General features: G+C 43.2%; 1 protein-coding gene across 1 annotated transcript in view; it reads right to left on the reverse strand.

The window, feature by feature from the left end:
• The window catches only part of LOC147693225 (TRPM8 channel-associated factor homolog), a 177482-nt gene that overhangs the window by 113221 nt on the left and 50042 nt on the right, over window positions 1–14219 (reverse strand). Inside the window, exon 2 of the mRNA XM_086933631.1 lies at window positions 9498–10133. Coding sequence (XP_086789757.1) covers window positions 9498–10114 — 617 coding nt within the window. The 5' untranslated portion in view covers window positions 10115–10133. The remainder of the gene's footprint in view (window positions 1–9497; window positions 10134–14219) is intronic.

Consider the following 14219-nt stretch of genomic DNA (forward strand, 5'->3'; position numbering starts at 1 on the left):
CGAAAACTATTTATGTGTGTCTAGATTTTTACAAAAAACACTGTAATGCCTTGGAAGTGCTGCAATACTTTATAAAGGTACAACATTAAAAAACGTGCTGTAGTACACTATATTTTGAAATATAGTCTATTGATATAGTATATTGATATTGGGTGAGCAGCGACAATGAACAGAAGAACTATATGTGCGAAAACACACCCACAATCCAATTGTTAGAAGGATTTCTGCCAATCCATCTTCTACTAAGGGGTCAATAGTAGCCGAGGCTTGCACAACTCCAAAGGAGGTCCCCAAGACACAGCAGGGCATCATTCCTTTAAAAAGATTAATGATCGTAGGGCAGGGAAATAGCCTGCATTAGGTCAGCACGTTATTATGTCAAAGGAGACCTCAGAAATTAAACCAGTGAATGAATCAAGAGAAGGACACAGCTCACATAAAATAAACTATCATTCAACAACCTTTTCTTAGTCCTTCCCATCAAAAGTAGTGTTTGCTTCTGCATATCAGTCAAGAGGGAGACAGAACATCTTAAACTGTGGTAATCCAGTGATCCTTCCAGAGCTTGAAAACCATGGAGTCTGCAGACTTTAGCTACACAAAATTCTAAAATCCCAGGGGGACAAGCAAAGAGAACCATCCCAGTCACACTCTCCTCCAAGGCAGTTCTTGATGTCAGAGAAGCCGCACTAAGGCACATATGGGATGAAGATCACAGGCTTCCATCAGTATTATCACTGTCTCCACCACAGCACAGGGAAAGCAACCATTTAAGGAACGTTTCCTTTCCAGAGCATAAATATGGCGTCAGGCAGAGCCAAAACAGTGAGTCTGTGTCACCCAGAAATAAATGTATTATCTAGAAGAATAAAAAACGGTATGAGGTCAAGCGGAAGCTGAGCAATGAGGAGACCTCAAAGCAGAATCACAAGAATTTTAAGAGACAAAAAGCACCAGGCTCCATATTCAATTTTAGAATATGCCAGAGGGAAGGAAATAACTGGTCGTAACTCCGGCAAACTGCAAATGAAGACTCTTAGATACAGCCTTACGGAGAACCCCAAGTGGGGAACATGCGTCCTAACATAGACTGGTTTGATTTCTTGCAGCTCTGTCTATGGAAGAAATGCATGAATCCTCCCAGGTAAAGAAACAGATGAACCCCGGGCATCCAATGCTTCATCTGATACCTCAGCTCCCTTGAGTACTCCCTGATATGCCCCAGGCGTCCAATGCATCATCTGATACCTCAGCTTCCTTGAGTACTCCCCTGATATACCCGGGCGTCCAATGCATCATCTGATACCTCAGCTTCCTTGAGTACTCCCTTGATTTACTCTGGGTGTCCAATTGCATCATCTGATACCTCATCTTCCTTGAGTACTCCCTTGATATACTCCGGGTATCCAATGAGTCATCTGATACCTCAGCTTCCTGGAATACTCCCATGATATACTCTGAGCGTCTAATGGGTCATCTGATACCTCAGCTTCCTTGAGTACTCCCTTGATATACTCTGGGCGTCCAATGCATCATCTGATACCCCATCTTCCTTGAGTACTCCCTTGATATAATCTGGGCGTCCAATGCATCATCTGATACCTCATCTTCCTTGAGTACTCCTTTGATATACTCTGGGCGTCCAATGCATCATCTGATACCTCAGCTTCCTTGAGTACTCCCTTGATATAATCTGGGCGTCCAATACATCATCTGATACCTCATCTTCCTTGAGTACTCCTTTGATATACTCTGGGCGTCCAATGCATCATCTGATACATCAGCTTCATTGAGTACTCCCTTGATATAATCTGGGCGTCCAATGCATCATCTGATACCTCAGCTCCCTTGAGTACTCCTTTGATATACTCTGGGCGTCCAATGCATCATCTGATACCTCAGCTTCCTTGAGTACTCCCTTGATATACTCTGGGCGTCCAATGCATCATCTGATACCTCAGCTTCCTTGAGTACTCCCTTGATATACTCTGAGCGTCTAATGGGTCATCTGATACCTCAGCTTCCTTGAGTACTCCCTTGATATACTCTGGGCATCCAATGCATCATCTAATACCTCATCTTCCTTGAGTACTCCTTTGATAGGGCGTCCAATGCATCATCTGATACCTCAGCTTCCTTGAGTACTCCCTTGATATACTCTGGGCGTCCAATGCATCATCTGATACCTCATCTTCCTTGAGTACTCCCTTGATATAATCTGGGCGTCCAATGCATCATCTGATACCTCAGCTTCCTTGAGTACTCCTTTGATATACTCTGGGTGTCCAATGCATCATCTGATACCTCATCTTCCTTGAGTACTCCCTTGATATACTCTGGGCGTCCAATGCATCATTTGATACCTCATCTTCCTTGAGTACTCCTTTGATATACTCTGGGCGTCCAATGCATCATATGATACCTCATCTTCCTTGAGTACTCCCTTGATATAATCTGGGCGTCCAATGCATCATCTGATACCTCATCTTCCTTGAGTACTCCTTTGATATACTCTGGGCGTCCAATGCATCATCTGATACCTCATCTTCCTTGAGTTCTCCCTTGATATACTCTGGGCGTCCAATGCATCATCTGATACCTCAGCTTCCTTGGGTTTTTTCTTGATATACTCCAGGCGTCCAATGTGTCATCTAGCACCTCAGCTTCCTTGCTCATGGAACGCGGGAGGTTTAAGATCTACAATAAATGATTTTGATCTGTTGGCAAGACTTTGAAGTGATCCCACTCCAGGAAACCTGGACAGTGACGTTGTCGCCTATAGCAGGTGTTGCGGAATTTATAGTCCCGCGGACAGAGCTAACATAAAGAGGCAGCCAAGAGGAGGCTTAGCAATGTATGTGAGTGTGAAACTCAATATATCGATTGAATCAGTGGACATTACTAAAAAGTGGGTCCAGACAGTAAAAGTAATAGGATTGTCAAATTTACTAAACAATCCTCTAGAAGTTAGGAATGCAATGCATATTGCCAAGCAATAGATAAAAGAGACCTCAAGTTACCAAACTGGGGGATATAAGAACGAAAGGCTTGATTTAGATCTCGGTGGACAGGTTACTCCATCCCAACAGAGACGGACATTCCGTCCGCTGAAATATAAATCCATAAGATATAATGGGATTTATATTTGGGTGGACTGGATATCCGTCACCGTCCGCTGAGATCTAAATCAGGCCCTAAGTAAATATTGACCATGATAAAGCTCATCTGTGAATCGAAGGAGATTTTAATTTGAATCGACTCCGGGGAAATCATGATGAAAGTATTGTGTTACAAGACGCAGTGTGGAACATTCCCCGACAGGAAAATCTGAAGAGGAAAAGCAGAGATGCAGTGGGTGAAAAGCTGTTGGTAACATGCACATCACTTGGTTTAAGAGTAACAAAAGGATAACCAGCCAGCAGCCTGGACGCATCTTAACGCAAAGTCAAACTCAGTCATCGGCTGTACAATAGCAAGTCTCTCCCTACTCCAGGTATAGCACTGAACATCTGAGAGGGACCACTTGCCCCAAAGAAATCTAGTCCAGACAATCTTGCTTTCTTAGGTGCTCTGGAAGAAATGTCTATTATCATCAAAACAGGGGATTTTCATTTGTATTTAGATAAGAAAAACAAGCACAAATGATAGAATTGTGAAATGATGTTGAATCCCTCTCTGTGGCCTGACCTGTTCAAAGCAACAGCACAGTCATTCGTTTCCCATCGATTCTTTACGCTTCGAACTAAAGACATTCAAGGGCATCTGCTCTCTTCATGAGTCTTTGTCATCCTGAGACTGGGCTGTGGTGGACACCTGTGTGATCTTAGTATTTGCATAAAAACCTCCTGCCTGAATACAGGAAGCAGATATGTGTGACTCCAGGGATCTGGATTAATATCCTCAGTGCTGCACACTGCTTCAGAAAAGGTTTCTATTCAACTCCAGGGACAATGTCACATTGTTTTATCATTTTTATTATCTCTGTGCTAACATTGGATGTGATTGTTATCCTTTATTCCCCCCTCCCTGTGCTCTACTCTCTCACTGTATCTCCAATTCCCCTTTGAGTGTTTTCAAATACAAATGCCTGGTATAAGCTACAAATGTTGGAGTGACTTCTTCCAGAACACATATGAACGTAATCAGCATTATATATTTTTTTTAGATCATTTGAAGTCCATTCTGACATCCGGTAGAAGGCTGAGGAATATGGTGAAGTGAAGTGGTAAGAGGAGTGAGCAGAGAAGTTGGTGAGAGGCATTGGAGCAAGAAGTGGGGAATAAGATACACGCTCTAACAGAGATAACAGGATGGTTCAGTGGATGCCATGTTTCTCAAGCCTGGTAGGATGGAGGAGTGGTGGACTGTCTCTGAAGTGATGAGATAAAAGTGCAGCAACTCAATTTCTGGACCTTATCCATTTGGAACAGATGGAGAGGAAGGTCGTTTCTCTTGTGATGAAAACCTGTTTGATGGTCTGAAAGTAAGTTGGTTTGTTCCCAGAAGTTAGACATTCAAGTAAAGGAAGCTCCTCCAATCAACTTTCCTAATTGTGGGCCGATACATGGTTGTGTCTGCTGATTCAAGGTTTTCGTTGAGCAGTTTGATGCACTTGAGATTAAAAGGTAAGGTGTCTGGCATTGGAGAATTGGTAACAAAGATTCTTCCTGGGCTTGCAGCAGATTATGAGAGCAGGATATTCTTGGAGGTTTGAGCAGGATATCAGCCTAGTGGGAATTTCAATTGTGACTTTGCAGTCATTCACATCTGTTCTCTATATTAATTATGTGTCAATACTATTTTGTGGTTTTATAGAGGTCAGAGCATTTGGTATTAGGCAGGGTTATCGTCCCAGATTATGCTTCCCATGATTCAGTACCGTTTGTGCACTGACTATAGCAATAATTGTTTGCTCTTGGCCTCAATTACGCCGACGCAATTTGACCTTCTGGGGTGCACCTGGGCTGTTGTTAGGGGGAAGGTCTTCTTCAGGGCAAATGTTCTGGTAGGACATGTTTACCTGGTTGATAAATGAATTGGAGCCTTATGTTATGGACTGGTCCTTACATGGAAGTCTATCTATCCTCGTTCCGCTCGTTCCATTCAGGTGTCGTCAGATTAACAGTTCAGGGCAGGAGGACATCAGGATCACAAACAAGGTCAGTCTGCGCAAGCAAGACATGACCCGCAGCGCCAATTTGATGTAAACATTTAGCAGGATGTACCACCTCTATAGCGTGCCCCATTTCAGTAGAAAAAAGTTGCCGCATTGACTGGAAAGTATGCCTCAAACAGTGAGAACTCTGCTCCTCAACAGGAGTTGGGTGGTAACCCTCCTCGATGGTGCAGCAGAGGTTACCATAGTGTGGCAGACACTCCACCAGCGTCTGGAGGCGAGAGCAACTGACACTTTTATTACAGTAGAGACAGCTGATAATCGAGTCGCTCCTCCTGCTAGACTTTATAAAGTAATTCTTCAAATTGAAGGTGATATTAAATGAACAATTAAAGCAGTGTTTTTGGAAAACATCACTTCTTCTTATGCTATTTTGTTGGCGGAGGTTGATTAGCCTCCCCCTTTTATCCTAGCTTTCTCTGCAGGAGAAGATGTTATTCTTCCTAGTTTTTCTCAATATGTTCCTGATGATGATAAAATGGCTTATGCCTCAAAATGGGCATTATCCTTGGCCCCGGCGTTACATCGCAATCAGGCAGGTTGGGACAAGGGTTCCCCCGTTCATGTGATTCCTTTACGTTGCACACCTCAGCCCCATCCACAGTATCGAATCAAATGAGACTCCAAGACATCCGTAATTGAAATCTTCACTCAGTTGGAATACCAGGGTGTGATTGAACCTGGTGTTTCATAAATGAGTAATCCTCTTGTTTCGATATTGAAAACAGGATGGTTCATATCGCAGTCACATTCAAACCGTTGCAGCTCAGAAAACACATAGCTCTGTGTTAGTGAATGACATTGTTTGCAAAAAACACAAAACCACCTTGGATATTTCCAACAGCTCCTTCAGCCACTCTTTGGCTCCTGAGAGCCGTGATTTGACCGCATTCAGTGCGTTGGGCAATCAGCACCGATATGTGAGATTGCCTATGGGATATAAAATAGCTGTGGTGTGTTTGTGGCACGCATAGTTTTCCTTTTGCATGAGATCGACCCTGATGCCTTCTCGTACGTCGATGACATATTCTTGACAGATGATGTATTACAGCAGCATCTCTTGCTTGTAGACCACATTATTTCACATTTTGCAAATTTTGTTTACACATTTACATCACCTTCTTGGCTGTCCTTTTTCTTGGTTACAAACTCAACAATGAAGGGAGGGGGTTGGCCCCCTTCTTTCTGGAGAAAAGTTCTGACTTGCAACCTCCATCTACTCTTAAAAATGTTTAATCTCTGCTGTTTTTTTAATTTTGGGAGGACATACATTCCTGAATATGTCCAGCGCAACAGCTTAGATTCATTGATGCAACCTTCTTTTTCGGCTTCCAGTTGGCTTCTGGAACATACCGTGATTCTCCGGTCTTTGCAGCCTGATATGCTTGTGACAAACTTCTTGTTAACACGTGACAATTCTACAAAGACCGTGTGACTTTTAAAACTCTGTGTTTTTTGTTTAAGATCCGTCAGGGTTCTGCCCCTACCTACCTTCGTAACCTTGCCCAGCCTTATCTTCCTGGCCGTTCTTTAAGGTCATCTAATAATGGCAATCTTCTGATTCCAAGAATCCGACTGGCAAAAATGGGAGGTCGTTCATTCGCATATCTTGGACCAAAGATGTGGAATGCTCTCCCGCTGGCGTTAAAAACAGAAACTAATCTTCTGGCGTTTCGTAAAAAATTGAAGACTTTTCTGTTTTGATTTCCCCTTTTCGTGACCTCTTTTCTGCACTTGCTTGTTCTCTTTCTTCAGTCTGTCCCTGGCGCCGGGAAACCCATTGAGGGTAGCTGAGCGCAATACAAATTCAATAAAATAAATAAAAAAATAAATAAAAAATGTGGTCATAAGGAGTGTATCAGGTGCGTTAGGTTTTACCTACTTGACTTTCAATGAAGGGCACATGGTCCCCATTGCTTACAAATCACATTTGTGTACTCCAGTTGAGATGTGTTTCTCTTCTAGTGAAAAAATATTGACCGAAGGTCAGATGGCAATTCTAAAGGAACTCTTTCTGGCGCAAGGTAAATGTATTTATATGAACTCGCCGGTACCTGCTTTGGAAGCAGTTACAAAGGCTAGTGTTCCGAATTCCAAAGCCTTGCATCCATTTTGGATCCAATGAGCTAGCTCTTTGATGTTGGCTGATGTCAACTTTATTATTGACCCTTCTTTGCACACGGAGTTGTTTTTACAATATGAACATGTTCATCCGCCGCCTTCGCCTTGTGTTAGGCTTTAAAACCCCATTCTCGTTATGCACTTGTCCCGTATTATATTTGGTTAGCAGTGTGCGGCTAAATTAGACATCATTTGAATTCATGTCATGTAACCCACTGAGTTATCCCTGCGATGTGTGAGCTTCAGTTAGCGAGTGTGACTCCATTTCGCAATTCCTATTACACTGTGTCTGAACTAGGCCTCATTACTTGCATTGCTTGCCTCAGCAGAACACTGTATTTAGCTATTATTTCCTTTCCTGTTCAAGTTTGCCTTCTGACTTACTAATGAATAGGCAATTCTGCCATCGCATACCTTTCCGTGTGTGTAGCTCTGCTCCCATGTTAGGAGATGCTGAGACCCAGCACGGCAACCTTCAGGCTGTGGTAGTGTGTACCCATCTAGAAGGTGGTAGCCCATCCTTCTGCGTATCTATGTTCATGTCGGGCCTAAGCTGGTAACTTTCCACTGTGGGCTTGTTTGGAGGTTCTTGGAGGAATGATTATGTGTTGCAGGCTGTTGGGGAGCAGTTACACAGTTAACAAAGACATTGTGAATGCTGGCGGCACCATGGAAACAGAAAATGTAGAAAAAATATTATTTACAAACACAATAAAACTTTTTAAAAATTCTAAATACGATGCAACTTTAATCCTTACTTTAAACAGTGTTTACATTTATTTAGTTTCACTACGGAACTATATTTATAAATGATAATGACATTTACTAAGTAAAACATACATTCTCTGTCCCCCAAATGTTTTGTACACAAGCAAATCATCACACATCAGCCTGAAACTTGGAAAGCGCTCCATGATTCAATACTATACTGTTAAGTGAAAAAATTGTTCAGAATTGTCAAACAGAGTTATACACATAGTATAGTCAAACAAGATTTTTAAAATACCAAAAGGTTCTTTCCTATGACTATCTGTGAGTCAACTCTTTCTATGTTGAAAAACTTAAGAAATAACTTTAAAAAGCAAAGGATACATAGATGTTATACTTGGGAAATACAATTGAAAAAAACATAGAAATTCACTGAAAAAAACAAAGGTGACAGGGATGTTATAGTTAGGAAAAAGATTTTTTTTTTTAACTTAGAAATTCACTTTAAAAACCAAAGGTTACAGGGACATTATAGTTAGGAAATAGAATTTTAAAAAAACCTTAGAAAATCACTGAAAACAGCAAAGATTATAGGGACATTATAGTTAGGCAACAGAATTTAAAAAACCTTAAAAATTCACCGAAAAAGGCAAAGGTTATAGGGACTTTATAGTTCGGCGCAGGTTTCATTCATACAAAACAACTCAAATTCAGAAATTATAGTTAGCTAGCCTAACTATAGTTAGCTAGCCTAACTATAACTTGCGCCCCCACAATGCACTGCTTATGACCGCACATATTACATCTCTCATGACATGGTCAGTGACATCACTGATGACATCTCAAATACTTGTGTGAGTTTCCATTGTGAATCAGAGTGATCAGGGAATTCATGAGCAAGTGTGATGAAAGGTGTAAATATATTTATTTTCCACAATTATCTGTATGTATTGGATTGTGGATAAGTGACCAATTACTATAGTTTTCATTTGGTTTGTAAGAAATAAGACATTTAAGTAAAAGTATCACAAAAATTAAATAAAGACAATTTCAAATGTAATCTTTGTGGCACAATCTGCTAACTCTAAAGGCATATTTTATGCAGGGATGAAATGCTTACATAAATTTAGGAAACCAGTCATACACAGCAGTGACTTATACATCTTTCTTACTACAGGCAGACGTTACAACTGCAGAAACTGGGTAGTTCTATTAGTAAGGAAAAAAGACATAGCTTACACCTGCCTGCAGGTTTTGCTTATTTGTGATGTAATTAATCTTTTTTTGTAAGTATGGTTCACATAGATAATGAGATTCATGTGTGAACAAATAACAATCTGACATATTTCCTTTGTATTAAAGTTCACCATGGTTAGTGCATGTGCAACTCTGCCTACATATTACAAACAAAAGAAAAATTGCAACATTGAATCAGGAGTTTATCCAATTGTCAATCACCTCAGTTTATGTATAAGGGCTTACATTCACTTACCCAACAAGTAATGGGCAAGGAGGAATTTCTTTGGAGATTGGCAAAACTCCACCCTCCACCCGGTTGGATGTGAAAAAGATGCCAGACACATTGATCACTTCGTTTCCAGGAAATTCAAAGCAGACTTTTTCTGTGCCATGCTTGGAAGCCCAATCCAAGGCTTGACCTGCAATGAGGAGACCGCCTCCTTTCTTCACAAATGCAATAAGCTCTTTCTTATGATTGGCATGATAGGCGTCCATGCAATACACGCCAAAGGATTCCAGAAACCCCGCAGTGGACTGCACCTTGATGCCATGATCAGAGAAGGTCTTCACCAGGGAGGCAAAGGTAGACTGGACACCAACCAGAGCATCTGCTGAGGGTTTCAGCCAATGGACAGCATTGAGGAGAAGCTTTGAGAACTTTGGGCTATTGAGGTAGGACTCATGAGATATTACTACGATCCGACCCTTCCCGTAGTGACTAGCCGCAATAAGAACTTGGCCAGAGTTGCTCACGAGCAGAGGGAAGGCTTTATCCCTCACCAGGAGTAATTCGCAGGGAATGGAACTTCCTGCACAGTCCAAAGTGTCAACGCCTTGAGTCAAATCTGCATAAGAATCTTTGAAACTCATGTCAATGTAGTACCAGTTCCTGAAAAAATATAAATGAAAATCAGAATTACCATTAGCCATCCTTGCAACACCAGCAATGTATGGTGAATACATTATATATAAAAGTAATGTCTTTTAATGTAACACTCTCCTTTCTAAAAGAAAATGTGCTTCTTCTGAGGGAACATTAACAACGTCTGTGTTTAGGAGAAGTCTCTGGTGAAAATTTCTCTCAGCTCTGAGAGATTTGAGGGAATGTTGCACTCACACTGGTTATTTCCCATAATCTCTAACTCATACACTCCTCAGTGCTATTATTATGTTTAGTGCTGTACCCCAAACAGGTCTCCTTCTCTGTAGCCCAGATGCTTGTAGTTGGTCAATCTTGAGCTGATTGTCAACCAGCTGCTGCTGGGAGGGTAGAGGAAGGGATTCCAGTCTAGCAAGCTCCCATGAGTGATAAATATCCTGTACTGTCATCAATGAATATTGGCTCAGCCTGCAGACACTTGCAATACTCTGCCCACCTGAGCAGAGGATCTGAGTATATCCCTGAGCTCAGGAGTCCTCAGAGTCTCCAGATCAGTTGTTTGTCTGCAAAGAGACATGCAGCCCTGCAACGGGCACCAATAAGAGGCAACCAGAGGTGGTAGATGTGCCCTTTGGCACCCTTGGCACCTTTGGCACTGCTCCTAAAACATCTGCCATTCTTGTTGGTATTTATTCACAAACATACTTCTAACAAGGGGCGTGATTTCAAATTATACAACAAAACATACATTGAATTAGGATGTGCTTTCCATGCTTATAAAGCAGTTAACAAAGACATTCAGCATGTTTTATAGCCCCATGTCCTGTTGTAGATTGCCAGAGTAAATGTGTAAACATCTTATTATGCCTAAGCACAACAGATCTTACACATCTTTGGAAAAACATTTATTCAATTGTTTTAGTTCTGTATAAACAAGGACCCACCATTTTGGGTCAGTGGCCCTCTAAGTGCAGTTTGTACATTTTCACTGTTACCCCACGTATGTTAAACTTACACATCTGGTGCGTTACCATAAGCTTTAAGTGCTAAATTATCAGTCTATTAGCTGTGATGCCTGAAACATCCCCGATTTTTACTTATGGCTGCACATGCATGGTACCTGTTTGGTTCTGAACATATAACTAATATTGAACCATGATATATGATTATTACTTTACTATGAACATACTTTAAACAGTGAACGAGACGCGCCTTGATGCCTTGGAAAACCGCCATACTGATTTCCACGAGTTCCAGGTGGAAACTAAGGAACAAATACTACATATAGACAAGCTTCTGGGGGTCATCAGGGTCAAAAATGACGATTTAGAGGCCAGGTCACGACGCAATAATCTCTGTGTCACAGTAATTCCGGAGACGACCGCCATATATAAGATGGAGACCTAGATCACGGATATGTTACATGACCTCTTTGATCCGCACCTATCGGCAGTCTTCATGGTTGAGAGAGCGCACAGATCGCTGGGGCAAAAACCTCCTGTTGGAGAGCCGCCACGGCCGATTATTACAAAACTCTTGAACTATCAGGACAGAGACACCATCCTGAGGAAGGCCAGAGTGTAAGGCACCTCATTACTGCGCGCAGCGCTTGGCTCTGTAGGCGCTTCCTGCAATTTTAAATACCTGTTTTCTCTATTTTTATTCTAATTGTGTTTGAAAATGATCCCCTGATTTTAACTCACCCGCCGCATACTTGCACCTTAATAGTGCCCTGCACCGCTGCTTTGGCGGACTGTCCAGCGCGCCTTCCTCGACCTTGATATTTACAACAAGGGGTGGTGAGGGACAGAGTCTCTGAATTAAACAGAATACTCTCACCCAGTCAAGAGATCAGGGCTAGATCCCACACCGTTTTTTAGCTCACTGCACCATCCCAGTTTCAGAACCTGGCTGTATGCAAATTAGTCTGTTCCTGTCCCAGTGCATGATGGGAACAGGGCAAACCAAACTACAAAAGCCAATTCTTACACTGGGAAGGAAACAAGCTACCGGGGACCGGTTGCTGGCATTTCAGCCTCTTCGGCCCGGCTTGCTTGAATCCTGATGGTGCAATGAGCAAGGGACTCACATCTGAGTATACCCTTCCACGCTTATCACCACCCCCTTTTCTTCCTCGACCTTGAGCGCCATCTTGGGGGGATTCAGGGACGCTGACGCCTTTCACTGAGCGCTCTAGCAGTCAGGTTGACTGGCTAGAGGCAACTCGGCGCACATATTTAAAAGCATGAAAGAGGTAGGATCTGCCTGTAAGGCACCTCATTACTGCGCGCAGCGCTTGGCTCTGTAGGCGCTTCCTGCAATTTTAAATACCCGTTTTCTATATTTTTATTCTAATTGTGTTTGAAAATTATCCCCTGATTTTAACTCACCTGCCGCATACTTGCACCTTAATAGTGCCCTGCACCGCTGCTTTGGCAGACTGTCCGGCGCGCCTTCCTCGACCTTGAGCGCCATCTTGGGGGGATTCAGGGACGCTGACGCCTTTCACTGAACACTCTAGCAGTCAGGTTGACTGGCTAGAGGCAACTCGGCGCACATATTTAAAAGCCTGAAAGAGGTAGGATCTGCCTGTAAGGCACCTCATTACTGCGCGCAGCGCTTGGCTCTGTAGGCGCTTCCTGCAATTTTAAATACCCGTTTTCTCTATTTTTTTCTAATTGTGTTTGAAAATGATCCCTTGATTTTAACTCACCCGCCGCATACTTGCACCTTAATAGTGCCCTGCACCGCTGCTTTGGCGGACTGTCCAGCGAGCCTTCCTTGACCTTTAGTGCCATCTTGGGGGGATTCAGGGACGCTGACACCTTTCACTGAGCGCTCTAGCAGTCAAGTTGACTGGCTAGAGGCAACTCTGCGCACATATTTAATAGCCTGAAAGAGGTAGGATCTGCCTGTAAGGCACCTCATTACCGCGCGCAGCGCTTGGCTCTGTAGGCGCTTCCTGCAATTTTAAATACCCGTTTTCTCTATTTTTATTCTAATTGTGTTTGAAAATTATCCCCTGATTTTAACTCACCCGCCGCATACTTGCACCTTAATAGTGCCCTGCACCGCTGCTTTGGCTGACTATCCAGCGCGCCTTCCTCGACCTTGAGCGCCATCTTGGGGGGATTCAGGGACGCTGATGCCTTTCAATGAGCGCTCTAGCAGTCAGGTTGACTAGCTAGAGCCCTATATAGCTCCGGTATTATGGCGCGCAGCGTGTGTGCGCTGTGTGAGTGCCGGAGCTACGCCGGAGTCACACCAGAGTCCAGCCCGTCTGCGCCCGTCCGCGCTAAGGACGGGCTGGACGGCTGGTGGCTGGATATGCTGATAGCGATTCCAGGTATTCTAGCCACGACCTGTTACAGCTAAAGCCATCTGGCCTTCCGTGCCACTATAGTTCTACTCCTGAGGTTCTTTTAAATCTCCCCCGTTGTGGTTGCTTCCAGGAGGGTCATGGGGTTTCTGGTCTCTCCTCGGCCTCCTGTCTGTCGGGACAGAGTCGTAATATGGGAGGTAGTGTCTTGAGGGAAAATGGTTTCCTTATCAATGCTCGTTCTTTAATTAAGCACAACGTTGCTTTTAGGGATTTTGTTCTGGTCAGAAAACCCACTTGGGTATTTATCACAGAAACCTGGGCAAAAGATTCCTCGGGTCCTGACTTAGTGGAAGCAGTCCCAGAAGGCTACTTCTTTGCGAGGCTGGATAGAGCAGGACGTACAGGAGGTGGGTTGGGCATCTTATATAGGGATAGTCTCATATGTCACACTTCACCGCTATCTGACCCTCAGGATGCTGTTCAGGCCCTACATTTTTCCTTAAAAGGCTCCTTTGAGATTACTTTCACGGGTGTCCTAATTTACCGCCCCCTTAGGTCTAGAACTGAGTTTGGACAAACTTTGCTAAATATCCTAGAACCCTATTTCGGCTGCGAGCATCTTACGGTCCTGGGAGATCTGAACTATCATCTAGAGAATTCGGAGTCCAGTGATACCACCTCCCTGCTCGATGCTCTGTCTGCCTGTGGCCTGAACCAGCTTGTGAGGGGTGCCACCCATCAAGCGGGTCATAAGCTTGATGGAGTTTTCTCAA

The sequence above is a fragment of the Lissotriton vulgaris genome, chromosome 8 (assembly GCF_964263255.1).
Source record: "Lissotriton vulgaris chromosome 8, aLisVul1.2, whole genome shotgun sequence".
Classification (NCBI taxonomy): domain Eukaryota; kingdom Metazoa; phylum Chordata; class Amphibia; order Caudata; family Salamandridae; genus Lissotriton; species Lissotriton vulgaris.